Genomic DNA, 17,914 nt, shown 5'->3' on the forward strand with positions numbered 1-17,914 from the left:
TGCGCTGCACCTACAACCAGGCAGGAACGCATCCTGCAGCATAGATCACCCTGGTCCTAAATGGGTTCGCTGTACTTGTGTTCTACAGACCGCTTCTTTTTCAGAACGGACAGGAAAAGACAAGTGGAATCGCCCCAGGTCATGGGGAAACACCCCAGGTCACCGGAAAGGTCCCAAGTCACAGGGTCATCTTGCATGGGTCGGCTAAAGGCTGCAGTTTGGTTTCCCTATCTGTTCATAGTTTAGTAGTGTTAACAGACACCCGTTGCAGAACGTGCCGGGGGGACGTGTTGTGTATGGGCTTCTCGATTTTGCGTACAGGCTTGTGCTTGAGGAACGCAGCCACGTGCACTGGAAGAGAATAACATTTGGGCTGGTGGCCTTCAGTCAGTTCTTAGAACCATGGCCAAAACCTCATCAGATCATTGCAGAAGCATTAGCAGTCAGCTAAAGACGTGCAGATCCATTTTACCTCGACATGCATTTTAACATATGAAATTCCAGTCTGTGTTGCATGTAGGTTTACTTGTTTGTTTGGTAGAAATAGCAGTTCTAAATTGTTTGTCACTGGTATATGCACATATATTTAGGCCTTTATGATTGGTTGGAAGGACATTATTCCTGCCTGCCTGCGAAGCATAGTAATCCTCAATCAACGGTTTGTCAACACAGTGAGCCATAAACAGTTTTAGTGCACTTCCCTAGGTATGAGGTTCACAGAAAGCACCCATTTGAGCAGAATCAGCTGAAATTACGATGTTCTCCCAGCTGTTTTTTTACCAGTGATTTGTTGTGTTTTAATGTATTTCTATCTTTTATTGGTGTGGCTTTAACATATGCCCAAGAATATGCATGTATGTGAATTTAACCCTTGGTCTTGGATTTCTTGGGACTCTGAAGACATTTGATGTGCACATGCCATTGGAGCAATGCCAAGCTCCCAAAAATCTTGTCATCTTTGCCGAGTTCCTTCATTCAGTTGCGCCATCCCTAATTTAATTTTGGTATTGAATTTGCTTTAAAATATGTGTTCATACGTGACATTAACAAAAAAAAAAAAAAAACACTCCTTTTTTAGTAAAGATGAACAGTTTAGAATTGGGATGGAAAAAAGGTTTGGAGCACCTGTTGCCACGTTTTCAAAGTTTAGTTTTGCATGGCGAATGTTTCTAATTATGACAATTTTTCAGTAGGTTGGCAGTAATAATCAATTAGCATTTTTTCTGGCTTATTCTCTTAGAACAAATTTATTTCATTATCATAATCACGGTCATATTGCTTAATATGTTTAAATGACCTTAATGTGACCCTCCACACAGAAATAGCAGAGGTTGCCTGGCAACAGACTTTTAGCTGATTTACTCCGTCTAAGGCGGGGTAGATTGTTCTCAATGCTTTGCTAAATGAATATATTTGACTACTGTAAATGATGGTGACATTTTAGACCCACAGAATTCCATGGTCAGGAATATTGTCAGAAAGAAAGAACTTTAAATGCAATATAGTCTTGCACTGTCTTGAGGTCTTGTGGAGGGATAACGGCTGGGTCATTGCCTGGGTAAATCATAAGCCCCTGTCGGTAGTAGGTTAACAGGTCAAACACATATTTTCTTGTTATGCCAGGATGCTGGATGGTTTGAAAGAGACAGAGGTCAAATGCAAAATCTCCTTCTTCTGAAAACCACCCTTTTAATACTGATTCACAGAGAAGGGCTGGATTTGGTTGTTCAGACTGTGCCCATGTAAGCTATAGTGATGTTTAAGAAAAAAAAGATTTATGCTCTTGGTATATCAATATACTAATTTTAATTGGTTCATACCAAGTCAATGCACAGATGTTTAAAAAAAGTTGAAAAGGCAAAGAATTTTCTTTCACAAGATGTGACGTTGCAGAGAAATCTTTTAAGTCGGTTATCTTCTAAATGGACGAAGGGGTTTTAGACTGTTGCATGAGAATGAGACTATTAGCACATTAAATTGCCTGTAGTTCTATATCACTTCTTACAGAACACTTATTTAGAGAATAACTGTATCCATGGGAGTTTTCACAAGATCCATTTAAAAAGTCAAATAAATGACTCACTTTGATGTAACTGATTAGCTAAATTTATTAAATTAGATTGTAAATTTACACTCCCTCTGATAACAGAAAATTAGAAAATTGGCCTAATTACATTAGATCTGTGCAGAGGTGCTAAATTGTTGTGGCTTGAGCATATGGGTATTTCTCTCCTGGATGTTTGCCGTCTCTCAGCTTGACTTCGTCTCGACCAGACGTGAGTATATCCATGATTGGTGAGCAGCTCCTCTCACTACCTTCTTGCTGATTTACTCTTTGTGAACAAAAATATCCATACAATTGGACACCAGAGCCATAATGGATGACTCAAAACGCCTGAGCTGCTCTTAGCCAGACGCTGTCTAAGAACTCTCCAGTAAACTATAAAGCATGACACTAAGGTTCATCAGCAGCTGTTTTACATATAATGCCAGTTCAAGATCGTGATGTAGGCAAAAGTTTCATTAAGCCAGCTACCAAAAAAAAAAAAAAAAAAAAAGAAGCATTTCTCTGTATATGAAATCATAATACGGACTGACCAAAACGGGCAGCAGTTGAACAAATCTGTAACAAAAGCTCAACAATTTCAACAAATGTCTGTAAATGCATACAAATGAATCTTGCAGGGGTGACCGGTATTACAGAGGCAAGCTGGAAAGAATTTTAAAGTGCGTGTAAAAGATGGCGAGAGAGAACGCTGACATAGCAGAGTGTAACAGGATGCTACCATTGTTGTTAACAATATGCCTAATGCATGTAGCCATCCAACACATTTAAAAAGTGAGCAGATAGTTGTCAGAGTTGTGAAGATATTGGACAGTGTGAAATGGTACCTCATTTATTTGCACAGAAACTGTTTGTTTGCATGTTAAAACACTATGTATCAAATTCTATTACAAATAAACATGAATGCAAATGTACATTAATACAATCAAAATAAAAATAAAAAACACTTGTTTTCACAAATTTCCTGATGTCTTCTTGGATGGCTAGAACAACATGAGATTGGCACCCTGTTTTGTTTGTTTGCTTCATGTGTGCATATAGCACCTGCTGCCCTGATAAATGCAATTTCTTTGGTGGCGTTGTGCCATAATGCACAGTACTGTGATGCTAATTTATCTTTGTTGAGAGAAAGGTGTGACATGATTCTTATCATGGAATGGCACCAAGAAAAAAATGCATGTGTGTTTCAACCTTGAACTGGCACCATCTGATTCCACTACATGTTTCACCACATGAAATGTCGCAGTACCTGCAGACATGATCTTTTAATGAATTTCTGCTGAGTTGTGTTGTGTACCCCACCCTCAGTGAAACTTTAAATATATATATTTTTACATTGGCCACATTTAAAAACACCAGGGTCAAAGAAAATCATCAGAAGAGGCCATGCAACTTGAAATTCAGACGATTTATGGGGAACAGAAGTCTCAGTTTTACTTTTTTTTTTTGAAACCCAGATCTTTTTAAGATGCTACTGCTTACTCAGCACATTACTCCGAGTTTTGTTTGTCTGAGTGGTAATACACTAAGTGTAGTTGGAAGCATCTTCCCAATCTGCAGTGTTGTTCTGAGAAACATGATCTTAAACTGAGCCATTTGTCTGATTTCCATTTAGCTTCTCTATTTTTGATGTAATTGTTAGTACTTCAATACCAAGAATGATTATGCTTAGAGTTTTGTGATGGAGTCCCATTAGTCCACTTCCATGTAGGGACAGACCGCTCAGGTTCCTGGCGGGGGGAAGTAAAGGGGTGGGAGGTTGTATAAATCCTCCATTCTCAGAGTGCTCAATTGGCGCTCTATCGTACATGTTTAAAAAGGTATCCTATGGACTCTTTAGTCACATAAGTGTTTAACAGCCTCATGAGTTCTCTGCCACTAACCATGTGTACGGTTGAGGGGGGGGCAGTCCATGGCACTGAACCCTGTGAATATTTAATCAAGAAATTAGCAGCCAGCACTGAGAGTTAAAGGCATTTTCATGCCATCGCTTTACCACCAGGATTTAACATGTCTCACCAGCTAATTAGCCACCCTGGTCCACACAAATTTACTGTGACGAAGTGCCACTAATCTCCTCTTCTGTTCAGGTAGCTGGAATAAACTCTGCATATATCCATAATTCTGCCACTTGATTCTGCCCATAGAGGTCACCTCCCCGAGTCCAGCTGAGATCCAATGGAATCGAGTGCAGGGCGGCGCAGCGGCTGGCTGAAGGGCGACGGGGATCGTTAAGATTCGTTCCTTCGACCCCTGACCTGAGCGCAGGAGAGCAGGGGTGTGAGCATCAGCTTGGGGCAGGGAATTGGTGGGTGAGTGCAAGGGAGAGTATTTGCCACTGTGGATGTGAACTCATTTAAGTAATTTCTGTGTGCGTACATTGTGAAGGCATTCGCAGCATCTGTGTGCTGTTGCCATACCCGTGTGTGTGTGTGTGTGTGTGTGACATGGTTTAAGATTGGCATGAAATATTTTGAAAAAAAAAAAAAAATTAATTTATTGGATTATGTGAAAGCCGTGATTTATCAAAACACTGAACGGAATGCTTAATGTGAAGCATCTGAGATTGGTCAGGAGGCTATTAGCACACATTATAACATGATTGGTCTGGGGGGCTCATTAAGTTGTGTATAATAGTCTTGTCATGTCTATCTTGTAGAAGTTGCAGTAATGATTAAGAAACAATGTATTGTGAGATCTTGGCTTCCTGCATTTGCCATGCTCTCAGATGAAATATCAGTGTAAAAATGAGCCATTGCTGACAGACTCAGCACTGTAATGCGATTCGATAATTCCCCTAATGTAGATAATTATCTGGACCCCACAAAATGCAACAGCCCCTGGTGCTTCAGGTGTCAGAGGTCATAAATGAGATCATTAGAATTATTGCAGGCACTGTGAGACTGAAATGAAGATCGCCAAATACTTTGTCTGCAGACCGTTACTGACTGCATCATCACTACTGTATGCAAGGTGACAGTGTGATTGTCCAAATTATAGTCTAGATCGCTTGCATTAAGCTCACATAATAATTGCCTAGCATTCAATGTGTTACATTTGCATAGTTCATTTTTATCATGGTGTCTTCTGAAATTCTCCTTTTTATTGATGACTGACAGTCTTACACTGGAGAATTCTTGCTTGTGCATAAACTGTGAAGCATCAAAGCACATTGACACATTCTCATGGATTTCATGCCAGTTAATTGTTATTCATGAGACATCATCTAGGTAACGGGGAGACGTGCCATAGAAAACATGTTAAAGTATATTAAGAATCTTAATTATATTAAGAATAATATGCAAGTGCAATTCATACCAAGTGTGGGTTCTTTATTTTATTTTATTTATTTTTTGGTTAGTTTTTCATTATTGCATTAGTCAATCTTGGATGATTATGTGAACCAGTTATTCAGAAATAAATTTTAAACTTTACCATATCACTGACAAAAAGCAAAATTTGGCTTTTTCAAGTTTTTGTTTTTCCTATTTTAGAAATGGCATTTGTATGAAATAAGCACTCCACAGGTGTTGTCACCACCACGGTAGCCCCTGAATGGTCCCTGGAAACAGACATTTAAATGATGATGGGAGTCGTGTAACAGCTCGTTACTAAGAAACCGAAGACTGCAGTCGCTCTATTCAGTTTGCTGTTCATTCATGAAATAGTGCAGTATATTCTGATCGAATGAGTTGGACGACAGGATATTACATGCATAGAGAGCAGATGTGGTGATAATAAACTAGTGCTGTGCTGTGTCACTATCTCGCTACAATACGATGTTTGTATTAGTTCAGTGCAGATAATGAAAGGCAAGGCAAAATTTATTTAAATAGCATCTATTACAACCATGGTAAATGAAAGCTCTCTTAAGGCTTAATATTAAATTAGGGTTCGGGCTAGTATAACAATCATAACAGTAGAAGCAAATAAACATATAAGACTAAGTGAAATGGTTACAATCGGTGCATCAGCTCAGAGTTAAAGAGATGTGTTATTAGCATTGAAGACTGAGCAGTCCTGATATGCAAAGGCAAATTATACGAGTTGGTGAGCTACTGCGAAGGCCCGATCACCTCTGCTCTCGAGCTTAGACCTGAGTATTTCTAAAAGCACTGGGTTGGCACACCTGATCTTTCGACAGATTATGAACCTGCAAAATCTCTGCAAGGCATGATGGTGCCATTCCATTCAGGGCTTTAAAAACCAACAATTTTAAAATCTATCCTGAATTTCACTGAAAGCCAGTGAGAGGACACCAGGACAGGAAGTATCGAATCATGCTTCCTTCTCCAAGTTAAGACAGGCTGCAGCATTTTGAACAAGTTGCAAATGACGGAGACAGCTGATCTTCACCCACATATAGTGAATTACAATAATCTGTCCGAGAAGAGATAAAAGCGTGAATTGCCTTTTCAAAATCATTAAAAGAAAAATAAGCCTTTATCTTGGCTAAACCTCTTAACTGAAAGAAACTATTTTTTATATGAGATCTCATCTACTCATCAACCTTTAAAAGAGCTATCAAACAGCACTGGTAGAATGGCAAAGGATCTATTGTATTGAGATAATGGCTCAAGAGATGTAGTGTGCTTGTCCAAAATATCAGGTTGTCCGAACATATCTCATTTTTGTCTTCTTTCAAACTGAGAGAGTTTAGATTCATCCATGTTTTATATCACACAAGCATTGAAGCCAGCACTGTAATGAGCAGGCAGATTTAGTTTTTAAAGTAAGATATATTTGTGTGTTGTCAGCATAACAATGAAATTAGATCTTATATTTATTAAAATAGACCCTAACTGCAGCATATCAAATGAAAAAAAGAATTGGACCCAAGATAGATCCTGGGGGAACTCCACAAGTGAGTGGGCCAGTGGATGAAGAAGCCCCACCAAGATATATATATAAAACAGCCAGGTAGGATCTAAACCAGCTGAGGGCAGTGCTCGTGATCCCTACACATTGCTCAAGATGAGATAGAAGGATCACATGATCAACTGTATCAAAAGCTGCCATGATATCCAATAAACACCAATAGAGCAGAAACCCCCAAAAAACAGTTAACAATAAGTCAACAAAAACTCTTAAAATGGCAGTTTCAGTGCTGTGAAATGGTTTTATACCCAATTGAAACATTTCATAAATTCTGTGTTCAGATTTGAATGCTTGTAGTTGAATAAATACAGCTTTCTCAAAGACCTTGGAAAGGAAAGGTAACTTGGAGATCGGTCCGTAGTTAGAAAGAACTGAGGGGTCCAAAGATTTCATTTGAATAAGACGATGTACTACAGCATGTTTAAAAGTAGCCGGAACACAGCCAGCGATGAGCAATGTATTTATCAAGGAAAGAATGTTAGTCCCTACAGCATCAAAAAGCACTTGAAATAAATGGGATGACCTTGGCCAATGCTGAATTTGAAACGGGTTCATAAAGCTCAAGCGCTTCCATACACATAGGAGGGGCAGAGGGTCATGGGCAGAATGTATATAGAGGAACTAATTGTATCAATTTTATCAAGAAAAAATGGAGTGTTAGCAGCAATATCCCTAGGATGTATAATTGAATTAACAACATTAATAATAAGACGTGGCCTAAAAGAGTTACTAGGGACAAGGTTAGAAATATACTGGGACTTGGCAACTTTCGCAGCTTTCTGACACTCTCGTAGAAAACATAGGGCGACATGAAGCCGATCTTTATTTCCATTTCCTCTCATCTCGTCTGCAAGTTCTTTTAAGAGCATAGGTAGTATTGTTTAATCAAGGCTCTTTTACTGATTTAATGCAGTTTTGTTTTGTTTTTTTCGGAATGGAGTAACAGAGCCTAAAATATTGATACAGATAGAGTCAGACTGGGTAAAAAGCTCTTCTACACTCAAACGAGGTGCTCTTCCAGAATCACTTCCCTAAAACCAGTATTCCGCTGTTAATGGAGTAATTTCATACTACATGTATTATTAATTTTATCCCTAAAATGCGTTATAGTCATGGTAAATAAAAATGGAAAAATTGAAAATAATCCAGAAACCAAATATTTCTGATTTCACTAATAGTAATGGTTAAACCATTAGATAACACCAAGTCCAATGTATTTCCTTTTTCATGCATGAGGGGCCAGCCAAGGACTGACTAAGATTAAAGAAAACAATAAGATCCAGAAAAAAAGCAATCATAATTTGGCATAATTCCTGCCAAGGAAAAAATGCAAAATTGTGAATAAAATACTTTTGAGGACAATACAATATTACGCACAATTCAGGAGGCCAAAAATCATCTCAAAGTTGTAACTCAGATATAGAATAAGAAATAAACTGGACTTGGCACCAGTGAAAAGCATATACTAGCATATACTAGACCTCCACCCCAGCCAGGGGTCCGAAGGGTGCTAAAAAATTACAGTCACACCAATCACAACCCTGTTAAACATAACAAAGGTTTGAACATGGGTGTGGTAGATCTCTCTGTCGGAATGAGGTTTCATCACCATGCCGATTATTTCAAAGCCTGGCGGTCTTGTCATTTTTAGGTAGCTGTTTCATAAATTACATCAATTACTCATTCAAGTCAAGCACTCTCAAAGCTGTAATTTAGCTTAAAGGGCATTAAGCATTTTTAATTGAATGATGTGCCATTTATGAAAAAAAAACAACAACTTCTTGATCACTTTTTGGCATCAGTAATGTCAGTGTTTAATTAGTCATTGCAGTCACACCCCCCACGCAAAATAGAAATAAATAAGAAAAATTTTGCATACGTTTTAAAAGCACCCAAAGACTTGACTGGGCCACATGTAAGCAGAGCAAACAGAGCATCATCCTACGCAGCGCACACCTCTTACGGTAGCTGAGAGAGACATCTGTGAAGGAAAGAGATGTCTGTAAAGGAGGGAGACGTCCGCAACAGACAGTCAGAACAAAGTGGCACTGGCTTGCTGCACCCGGCAGGATTACCAGTTGTTGTTGTGAACGTTGTGTGCAGCTGTAGAGCCACATCTGGCACAGGTTAACAGTGAGCTGGGAATGGCGTGTTGTGAAGCGTACCTGCTTTCTTCCAGCCTGTTGTGTGTGTGTGTGTGTGTGTGTGTGTGTGTGTGTGTGTGTGTGAAAGAGAGAGTAATTTTCATTCACACTGTGGCAAAGGTCAACAAGCATGGGAGACTGCATTTCACATCATGGCTTTCTCTCCTTTATTACAGATGAACTTTCAAGTCCCTGGTGGATATGATTAAATATCCACTCCCCCGCTCCCCGTCGCCTTCCCGCTGAGCTGTTGCTCGGGTTTTCTCCAGTTTTACACGAGGGAGACCAACCGACTCACCATTAGCTCGCGGTCTCTCGCCTGTGTGAGTTACCGGCATGGTTAACAGCATTGTGACTGTCATACCTAAAATCCGTATAGAACTACAGCGCCGTGCCTTTTGTTCTAGGCACGGTACTTGTTATTGTAGCGTTTACATACCACAGCTGTGAGCAGAAGAAACATGGCCGCATAAACGCACCTCGCCCACGTTCTAGCCCTCGGCAGCGCAGCGACGTGAGCAGGCAGTGGTTGGGGCATCCGCGTGGTTTCGCCCATGTGGGATGGCTTGTGGGCCCGAGAGGTGCTTGGACTCCCCCAATATAACCAAGCCTGCACCTATTAAGCAGTGGATCACTACTGCTGTTAAGCTGGCGAGCTGCCCACACTGAAGTGAGCTAGAGAGTGGCCTGATAACCACCCCACATCCCAGTGGATGTGATGTGTGGGGATAGAACCAGCTTGTTCTGTCACTTTGGTGTGATGTAGCCCACACACGCACACAGACACTGCAGGATGTTCGCAGAGGAAGCTCTCTATTCACCCACGTTATAGGTGGGCTGTGATCGAGACTGGTTGCACCAAGAAATGCATTATGATCAGTTAAATAACAGTAACAGCTAGTATAGATGCACCGGTGTGGGTTTCGTCTTTCCCAAATTTCTCGATATTCAGCTGGGGGGGTTAAAACTTCAGTGGATGTGTCTAAAATGGTTGACCTATTTAGATGTCCTTTATAGTCAGGGAGACATGAACGGGTTCTTACCACGACAGTATCCATGGGTATTCAGAATGTAGCGTCTTCCAGGAGAAGCATCAGAGGAAGAGTGTGTTGCTGACATTGTACATGTCCTGCAGGACTCTGGAATACGATGCAACACAAATTCCCTCTCTTATTTTCAGTTTGTCTGAGTTTTTTGTTCTTCCCCTTTACACCTACCACAGAGGCGTGTGTCTGTGTGCGTGCGTGCGCCCGTCCATGTGTGTTACTATGAAGCTCTCCACAGGATAATGTTTTACTGCCATCTGTTGCCAGCTCTTCACACACTCTCCACAGTTTTGAGCAGTTGGCCCCCTGCATTAGATTTCTGATCCGGCATGGCTCTTTAATTGGGCTTGCCAGGTCGCATGCAGCCGTGGCGAACGCTGACTTGCACAGGAGCCTGTTTGCCCTTGCATAGGCAGCTGCGTGCAACGCTGTCATAGTCTTGCGTCAGACCTGAACTGAGCTCAGCACAGCTCGCGTGCCTGTGAACGAGTCGTCTCCCTGGACCCTGAGGACTGGGCATGGGAGACGAGACGGGCTTCCCTAATGTAAGATCTAACATCTAAAGCCTCAGTGACACTGCAGCTTCAAACGCCTTGGACAAGATGTCGGGGAAGGAGTTTTCAGCCGATCGGATGGGTCTGACTCACTGACTCGGGGCTTATTACACTAATGGATCGGCAGTGAAAGTGGATTGGGGGGGGTGTGCACGACACCAAAAGCTGAATAATTTAAGCACCGGTTCATTCCACTGAACTCAAAAAGTCTCTTCTGATTGCGGATGAAGCCATGAATATGTCGCAGTTGAGAACAGCCCAGCAAAAGGCACATTTACTTGCATATTTATTTGTTTGTGTGTTTATTTTCAAGGGATGAAATATTGAAAAAGGTGTTTAACGGCACGATCGTGATGTCGGCCAACGGGGGACCAACGGTCCATATGGAAACAGTAACTCCACATGACAGCCACAGCTGGGCTTTTGGACAGCGTTATGTGTCAGACATTTTCAGACTTCGACAGCGCTGTAGCTGTAGGGCCACCGTACATTCTTTGGGCTGGTGAATCTTCAGCGGCATTTTATTTAGGTGCTCTCTTGCTCCCTCTCGCCCCCTATCTTTCTCTCTCACACGGTCACTCTTTCTCACTCTTTCTTCTGTAACTATAGATTTGGAGTGTGTGTAAGTACAGCATGTAGTAAAAGGCAGAGGGGCAGTAGGGAGTGTGTTCACAACTGCTGCATCTCTTGTGATATGGAGGGTGGCTCACGGCTCTGTCAGCTCACTAGTCTCCACAGGCTCGTTGAACCAAACCGAACATGTAGATGGAGAGCAGCTCCAGGGTGGAATAATCCACCTTTATCAACTTTTTATGCTTTTATGCTTCCTAGATTTCATTAAAAAAAATTGAATTTGAAACCTTGAGAGGCTGATGTCTTTCCTCATCCCATCTTGTGCCTAGCTTCTTAAAAATAAACAGCTGTACATTATCCATAAAAGTGATTAACATTCCACAATTAAGCTAATTACCACTTAATTATAGATCACCGCTGTGCTAATATTCAAGCATTGGAATCTTTATTAGAGTTTTCATAAACAATCATGTCAGCAGAAGTGCCTGCACTAGTCTCCCGAGTGATCCAGGTGCACCGTGCAGCCTGTCACCTTGCGTTTCCAGCTCGCTCTCCTTCCCGAGTGTTGATTGGACAATCTGTATGTGGAGTGGGTTTCACAAGTTCCCAGCCCTGTAATTAGCCCTACCTAAAGTCTTAGGGCTTTGATTGCTTTGGGTTGGCATCCCGGAAGGCTGGCTGGAGCTAGTATAAGGGTAATCGGGCTCACATCTGGTCATTAAAAAGAGGTGATTTTATTCCTCACTCCACTCCTGCAACCCCCATCCCCAAAAGAAAGGTGAGCAAACAACCTGTTTCTGGTGAAGAATGTTTGCAACATTGTGTGAGAGAAGTCGAACACTCCTTTGGAACCTTCCAAGACCTGTGGGGGGTTTTTTTTGGGGGGGGGGGGTTTCGTTTTTTTTTTTCGGTCTTGTAACCTTGCACTTGTTCTTTTTGTTTTTTTAATGTGATGAGAGGAAACCACATTCAACAGTATTTGGCATTTTAACTATCATAAGACTGCCTTTTCAGGCAGGCATCTGCTCTGTTGCAGTCCTCGTTAACCGAAGAAAGAAACTGTCTGGAGACATATAAGTAAATAATACATGGCTGTATCTGTTGGCATAATCTTTAAGCACACCCAGGGAGAAACAATGAGAAACCTGAATGGAGCTGTGTGCGGAGCAATTTGGAAGGAAAGTGATTGTTTTCCTTTCCTATTTGATATTGCCAAGGCAACTGAACCACAGTTGTCGAAACGTGACGGCAGCTCTGAGCCAGCAGTGGGGTCATTTTGGCCAAGGCGGTCACTCAGGCTTGTTGGTCCAAGGGCCATTTACTCAGTTCATCTACTGACCCAGTTACGTCTCTGGGGAGGTGTTGATCATACTGTTGATCATACTGTCTGCTGTTGTCTGATTGTCATCAACACTTTGTTTTTGCTTTTGGCTGCAGGAGAGAGCAGCATTTTGTCAGCACACAGCAGGACAGTTGAATATATTCATTTAATAGCAGTCTTAGGTAATGTGGCTAAAACATACCAATGAGTGTTAGATTTGAGGTCTTTTTTAACGGCATGCTGTCTTAATTATAGGGGAGCAAAATACTGTTGATTAGCTTTGCGTGGTAGAAGTCTGGATTACATTTTCTGCATTCGGCAGATGCTCTTATCCAGAGCGACCTACATATTTCTCAGCATGAGAGTGCATGTGCTGCCTGGGAATTGAACCCATGACCTTGGTGTTGCTAGCACCTCGCTATACCTGCTCAACCTGATTTGCATTTTTATGGTTGGATTAAGGGTGTTCTGTTGTCTCACTAGGACTTGTTAAAAAGTGTAGTCAGTGCGCTAAATCTCTGTGTTGGGATCATATTACAGATGATTTTTTTTTTAATCTTTTCTAATAGACATCCATTTTGTCTGTTTAATTTTAAGGGATGTCTATTTAAACCTAATTCATTCTGAAATTATTTGATTTGACATTATCTTCTTTAATATAAACAAAAATGATTCACTGAAGAATTAATTCATGATTTGATTTAACACTTTTTTTCCTTATTATACCAAAGTCAGTCATATTTTCTCTTACCTTCAAAACCAGGAGATCAGCGTCCTTCAACCTAATAAACTGAACTTTTGGCATGATCAAATAACAACATTACAATGCACTGGTCAAGCGTAGCTCTGGACCGTGGACAGCACATGGTGCTCATTACATGCTTGCACATGTGACATCCAGATCTGCGGACTTGTTCGGATGGCATGATTCCCAAGTATTCTGCTTCAACGGTCATCCATTAAAGAACAAAGCGAATGTTTCTTTGAGGTGATCCCTTAATCTGCATGTTGAGCGATATGTGTTTTTTTTGTTTGTTTTTTTCATCAGTCATTTCATCAGGCTTTTTTTTTTTAAATCGTCAGATCACACCTTGAGCTATCCATACCTTCTGGCTCCAAATTGCAAGTTTTTATCTCCAAACGGCTGCCTTTCTGCTCTTGCCAGTGGGAGACTTTTTTAATGGTGGCCAGCTAACTGCAATTTATTTATTTATTTCATTTTATTTATTTATTTTTGAACTGTAAATAAATCAATGAAGTTGCCTCCAGCCATGCTGTGTAGTGGAGGTCGGGAGGTGGAGGGGAACTGAGAATGGTTTTGACTCTGTCCAGTGTGGAGGCGGTGTGGTGTCACGGCGAGGGGTGTGGGATTGTTGTTTTTGTTGTTGTTGTTGTTGTCTTTGTTGTTGTTGAAATGGCGAGAGTCCACAGGCTGGCCAGCTCCTTTACTGGACCTGCATTCCTCTAGCCATGTCTGTATCGTTTTCATGCTTAAATGGATTTATTGTGAATGCTGCGTGTTCTAATAAGATTGCTCTCCCTTTTAGCCCCTCTCTATCCCCCCTCAGCCTCTGGTGCTCCCCTCACTCATGTATTCCTTCTCTTTATTCACTGTATATTCTCTCTCTCTCTCTCTCTCTCTCTCTCTCTCTCTCTCTCTCTCTCTCTCTCTCTCTCTCTCTCTCTCTCTCTCTCTCTCTCTCTCTGGTATCAGTTGGCCATCAGCGAAAACAGAGGGTTATGCATGATTGAAATAGCTGCAGCTAATGGAACCGCAAGTCGACGGCAGAAATCTGTATCCAAACCCATGTCGGTGGTAAATCCAATATGACCACTGAAAGCAAGTGAACTAGGTTTGGTATGTTTCCATGCCAAGGAGATTCTTGCATAAGTTGTATAAAGACGTCGGCATCTCACTGATGTTAGATTGAAATCAAGCATAATATTCAATTGTGCTCTCTGGGGGGGGGAATTGGTTAGCCATGGTGATCCACATTAACAGGGTGTGCATAAATGCCAAACCAGATACAATCTGAAACTTTTAACTAGAATATTAGAGAATTAATAGGAACATGCTTAACCACCAAGATGTTTAAGGTGGGGAAACTACTGAAGACAGTCCAGTATCACTTGGGATTGGGTTCAGACTGACTTCAGAGTCCCGATATACCAAAGCCTCTAGTGTTGTACCTTATTAGCTATGAATTACAACTCGCCAATCATTTTGTAAGTTCCATGATGTCAGCATGCTGACCATAAAAAAAAGAAAAAGAAAAAAAGATGCCATCACCATGACGCTGATATTTGTGTATTCAACCACCAATTAAAGAACCAAATGAACAAGGCTGCATTTTTATCTAATGTAGAGGAGCTCAGTTCTTGGTACAGTCTGAGATGCTGTTGTGTATCATTTGTTGTCTGACCACTCACTTTGTACAGTATCAGCATGACGGTTATGCAAGTAACAGCCCCACAAATGCACTGCATACTGACATGTTTTTTTTATGATGTGAAATGATTATGCATGTTGTACACTCATATCTTACACATATGCCAAAGTCTGCTGGAAGGCTATGTTTTTGTTTTTGTTTTTAATGGAGATACTGGCATATTTTTGCAGGCACAAATATTCTGTAGCATTTTGTCACTTACTATCAGACTGTAACATGTCAGAATGTAACAGCTCACACTGTACCAAGAACCTCACTGGGCTCCTCTGGATTATTAAAATGCCATGAAGTTCATTTGGTCCTTTAATTGGGAGTTGAATAAACAATCAGTGCTATGGTGATGGGGTCTTTTCCTTCAGGTCAAGGTGCTGTATCTTGCTACTGTGTCAGTTAAACATGGATACTGCACTGTATATTGCTTTCATTTAGCGTGAGCACTGCTTTTCAACCGAGTATAGATCCAACCCCCCCCCCGGCCCCCCAGCCCCCCAGCCCCCCATCGCCCCCCCATCGCCCCCCATCCAATGGTTCTTGCAGTTTCCCATCTTCAAGTGATCACAGGAAGCTCATCCTGGGTGATAGTTGGAACATTATGAAGGTTGCCTCCACTCTGACCTGTGAATGCTCTCACTAGGCTCAGGCACAAGCCAGTGGGACAGTCATATACACCTTAGAAAAACCTTCTAAAGCTCTCTTTCGAAAACAGGAAAACTCACACTAGTCAAGTGTGTCTTAAGATGTTCAGCGGTTGTGGTGGCAGGCTGGGTAGTCACGGCTATGCTTTCTGTTAACCATCAATGACTTTATTTGTGCTGAAGTTTACAAATGGTTGGGATGTACTGTGGCAAAAAGCAGATGCAGAGATCTGTCTCCTGTTATTCCAAGCATGTTCTGGAAAAAACAAACAAAAAAAAAAAAAACATAAAAGTGCACAGGCAAGCGTGACTCTGCTGTGAGAGGTGTTCACATTCGAGGCACCTGTTTGGGCACAGATTTTGAAAAATCCCATCTAGCAAATTGCTCATCAGACCTCTTTTATACCATCAAATCTTTAATCGAGTGAATATGACTAAAACCAAATAGAAAAGTCAATGTTTTAATGTTGAGAACATTGACTCAATGGCATAGGTAAATGAGAGCAACAGTGAAAAAGAGACAGGCGATAGAGAGAGAGAGAGAGAGAGAGAGAGAGAGAGAGAGAGAGCGAGAGTGGGGTGGATTGGTCTTTTAACTTTGATTAGCGTCAGTCTGTTAAAACCTCCCTGCCCATGTGTTCTGTATGTATAAAGTATTGTTACCATGAAATGTACTTTAGTTGTATTTGTATGTGCATTGTTAATACAATAATAGCATTATCTTCTATATAAATTGTCTGAGAGAGTGAACAGAGGACGTTTGAGAGTGACGGGCAGACGCAGGAGGCAGCAAAGCGTGGTGGCCCTGAATACCATTTATACAATGAAACCTGCTAAATAAGTAATGGAGACATAAGGAAAAATGCTCTAAATGAACAATGTTTTTGATCTTGATTCTTTGTCACATCTGTTCATGAAATTATAATATGTTGTCGGGGGATGTTTTATTCTAAAATGTTTTATATTCTGGTAAGAAAAAGGTACTTAGTAATGTACAGATTCCTTTTCTTTATAAAAGTTTATGGAAATACAGGCTTGTGGAAAACCTGAGTAATGACGCTATATGGTACTGAGCTACAATCCTTAACATGATTTGGTGACAAATTGTGATGCTGTGAGTTTTTATGTTCCAAGTAATAGATTTACACAGTTCTTGCTGTGTAGCATGTAATGAGGGCCAAACCTGTCAAACTCAGGTCAAGTTCAGGCCCACTTTCCTGGGCAGTGTGCCGACTGCCTCCGAGGTGCATGTGGATGCGGGGAACATCTCGGGTTTGACGGGATGCTTGCGGGAGCTGAAGGTCAATTCCAGAGAGATCTGCCTAGTGAGCGAGACGGTCGGAGGCCGGAACTTCGGCAGCTGCGATACTCCGGCGTGCCGGCGCCAGCCGTGCCGCAACAGTACAACCTGCACCAGGTAGGAAGCTTCCCTGCTCCTGCCCTGCCCCTGCTTCTGCCTGCCCCCGCCCCTGTCTGGCCTCACCCAGCTGTGACCTCGGAGTAACTGGACGGGAACCTTTACATTAAGATGCTCTGAAAGTATTTTTGTTTGTCTTTTTTTTCTTTTTGGAAGAGTAATGTGGTACTTTTGCCTTATATTATATAGCTTTAGCTCCTTGTGCTCTGTAATAAACACTCCACTATATTTGATCTTCCTGACACAACGTTTGAACCTGTCTCAGAAGGCGCCATGCCTCCCCAGACTCATGTAAAGCTAGCGGGTGCTGCCAGCCAGATCCCTGTGTTGAACACCCTGCGCTCTGTCGTACCGCTCAGTCCCACAGTCGCCCGAGCAGTGGGAACAGGAGCCCGGCCACGTAGGACATGCAGGACCCTGCCACCTCTCCCACCCAGTCAGAACATAACCGCTTATGTTCTTGAGGACCCCCAGTCATAGGCTGACATATGGTACAGCTGGGTTTGAGCTTCGAGACCCAGTGGTAGCTACTGGCTCAGCACGGCTGAGACGAACTTGTACCAGCTTTTCCTCTGGGGGGGGTTGAGAAAGTTTTATGTTTCATCAGAACAAGGACCTTCATGCTTCATTAATAATCCATGGCACATGCAGGCACACATCATAGGCCCCTAACTAAAGGAGCTGTAGGGAAAGCTGCTCCCCCGTTGGGCTTAGAGGGGAAGCGGAGCTAGCCCAAACTGGTTTAACTCTCCGCTTTGCATCTCTCGCCTCCCCTTCACTTTTCGTCTTCTACAACTTTTGAAGGCCAACAGCGCAGTCAGTAATGCAAGA

At 41.8% G+C, this 17,914-nt stretch overlaps 1 protein-coding gene across 1 annotated transcript in view; it reads left to right on the top strand.

Moving 5' to 3' along the window:
* eys (EGF-like photoreceptor maintenance factor) overlaps positions 1 to 17,914 on the top strand; it is a 147,871-nt gene that overhangs the window by 107,947 nt on the left and 22,010 nt on the right. The window contains 3 exon segments of the mRNA XM_081714325.1: positions 706 to 712; positions 14,296 to 14,397; positions 16,863 to 17,083. Coding sequence (XP_081570451.1) covers positions 706 to 712; positions 14,296 to 14,397; positions 16,863 to 17,083 — 330 coding nt within the window.

Source organism: Electrophorus electricus, chromosome 5 (genome assembly GCF_041902795.1).
Source record: "Electrophorus electricus isolate QZ-2024a chromosome 5, ASM4190279v1, whole genome shotgun sequence".
NCBI classification, from domain to species: Eukaryota; Metazoa; Chordata; class Actinopteri; order Gymnotiformes; family Gymnotidae; genus Electrophorus; species Electrophorus electricus.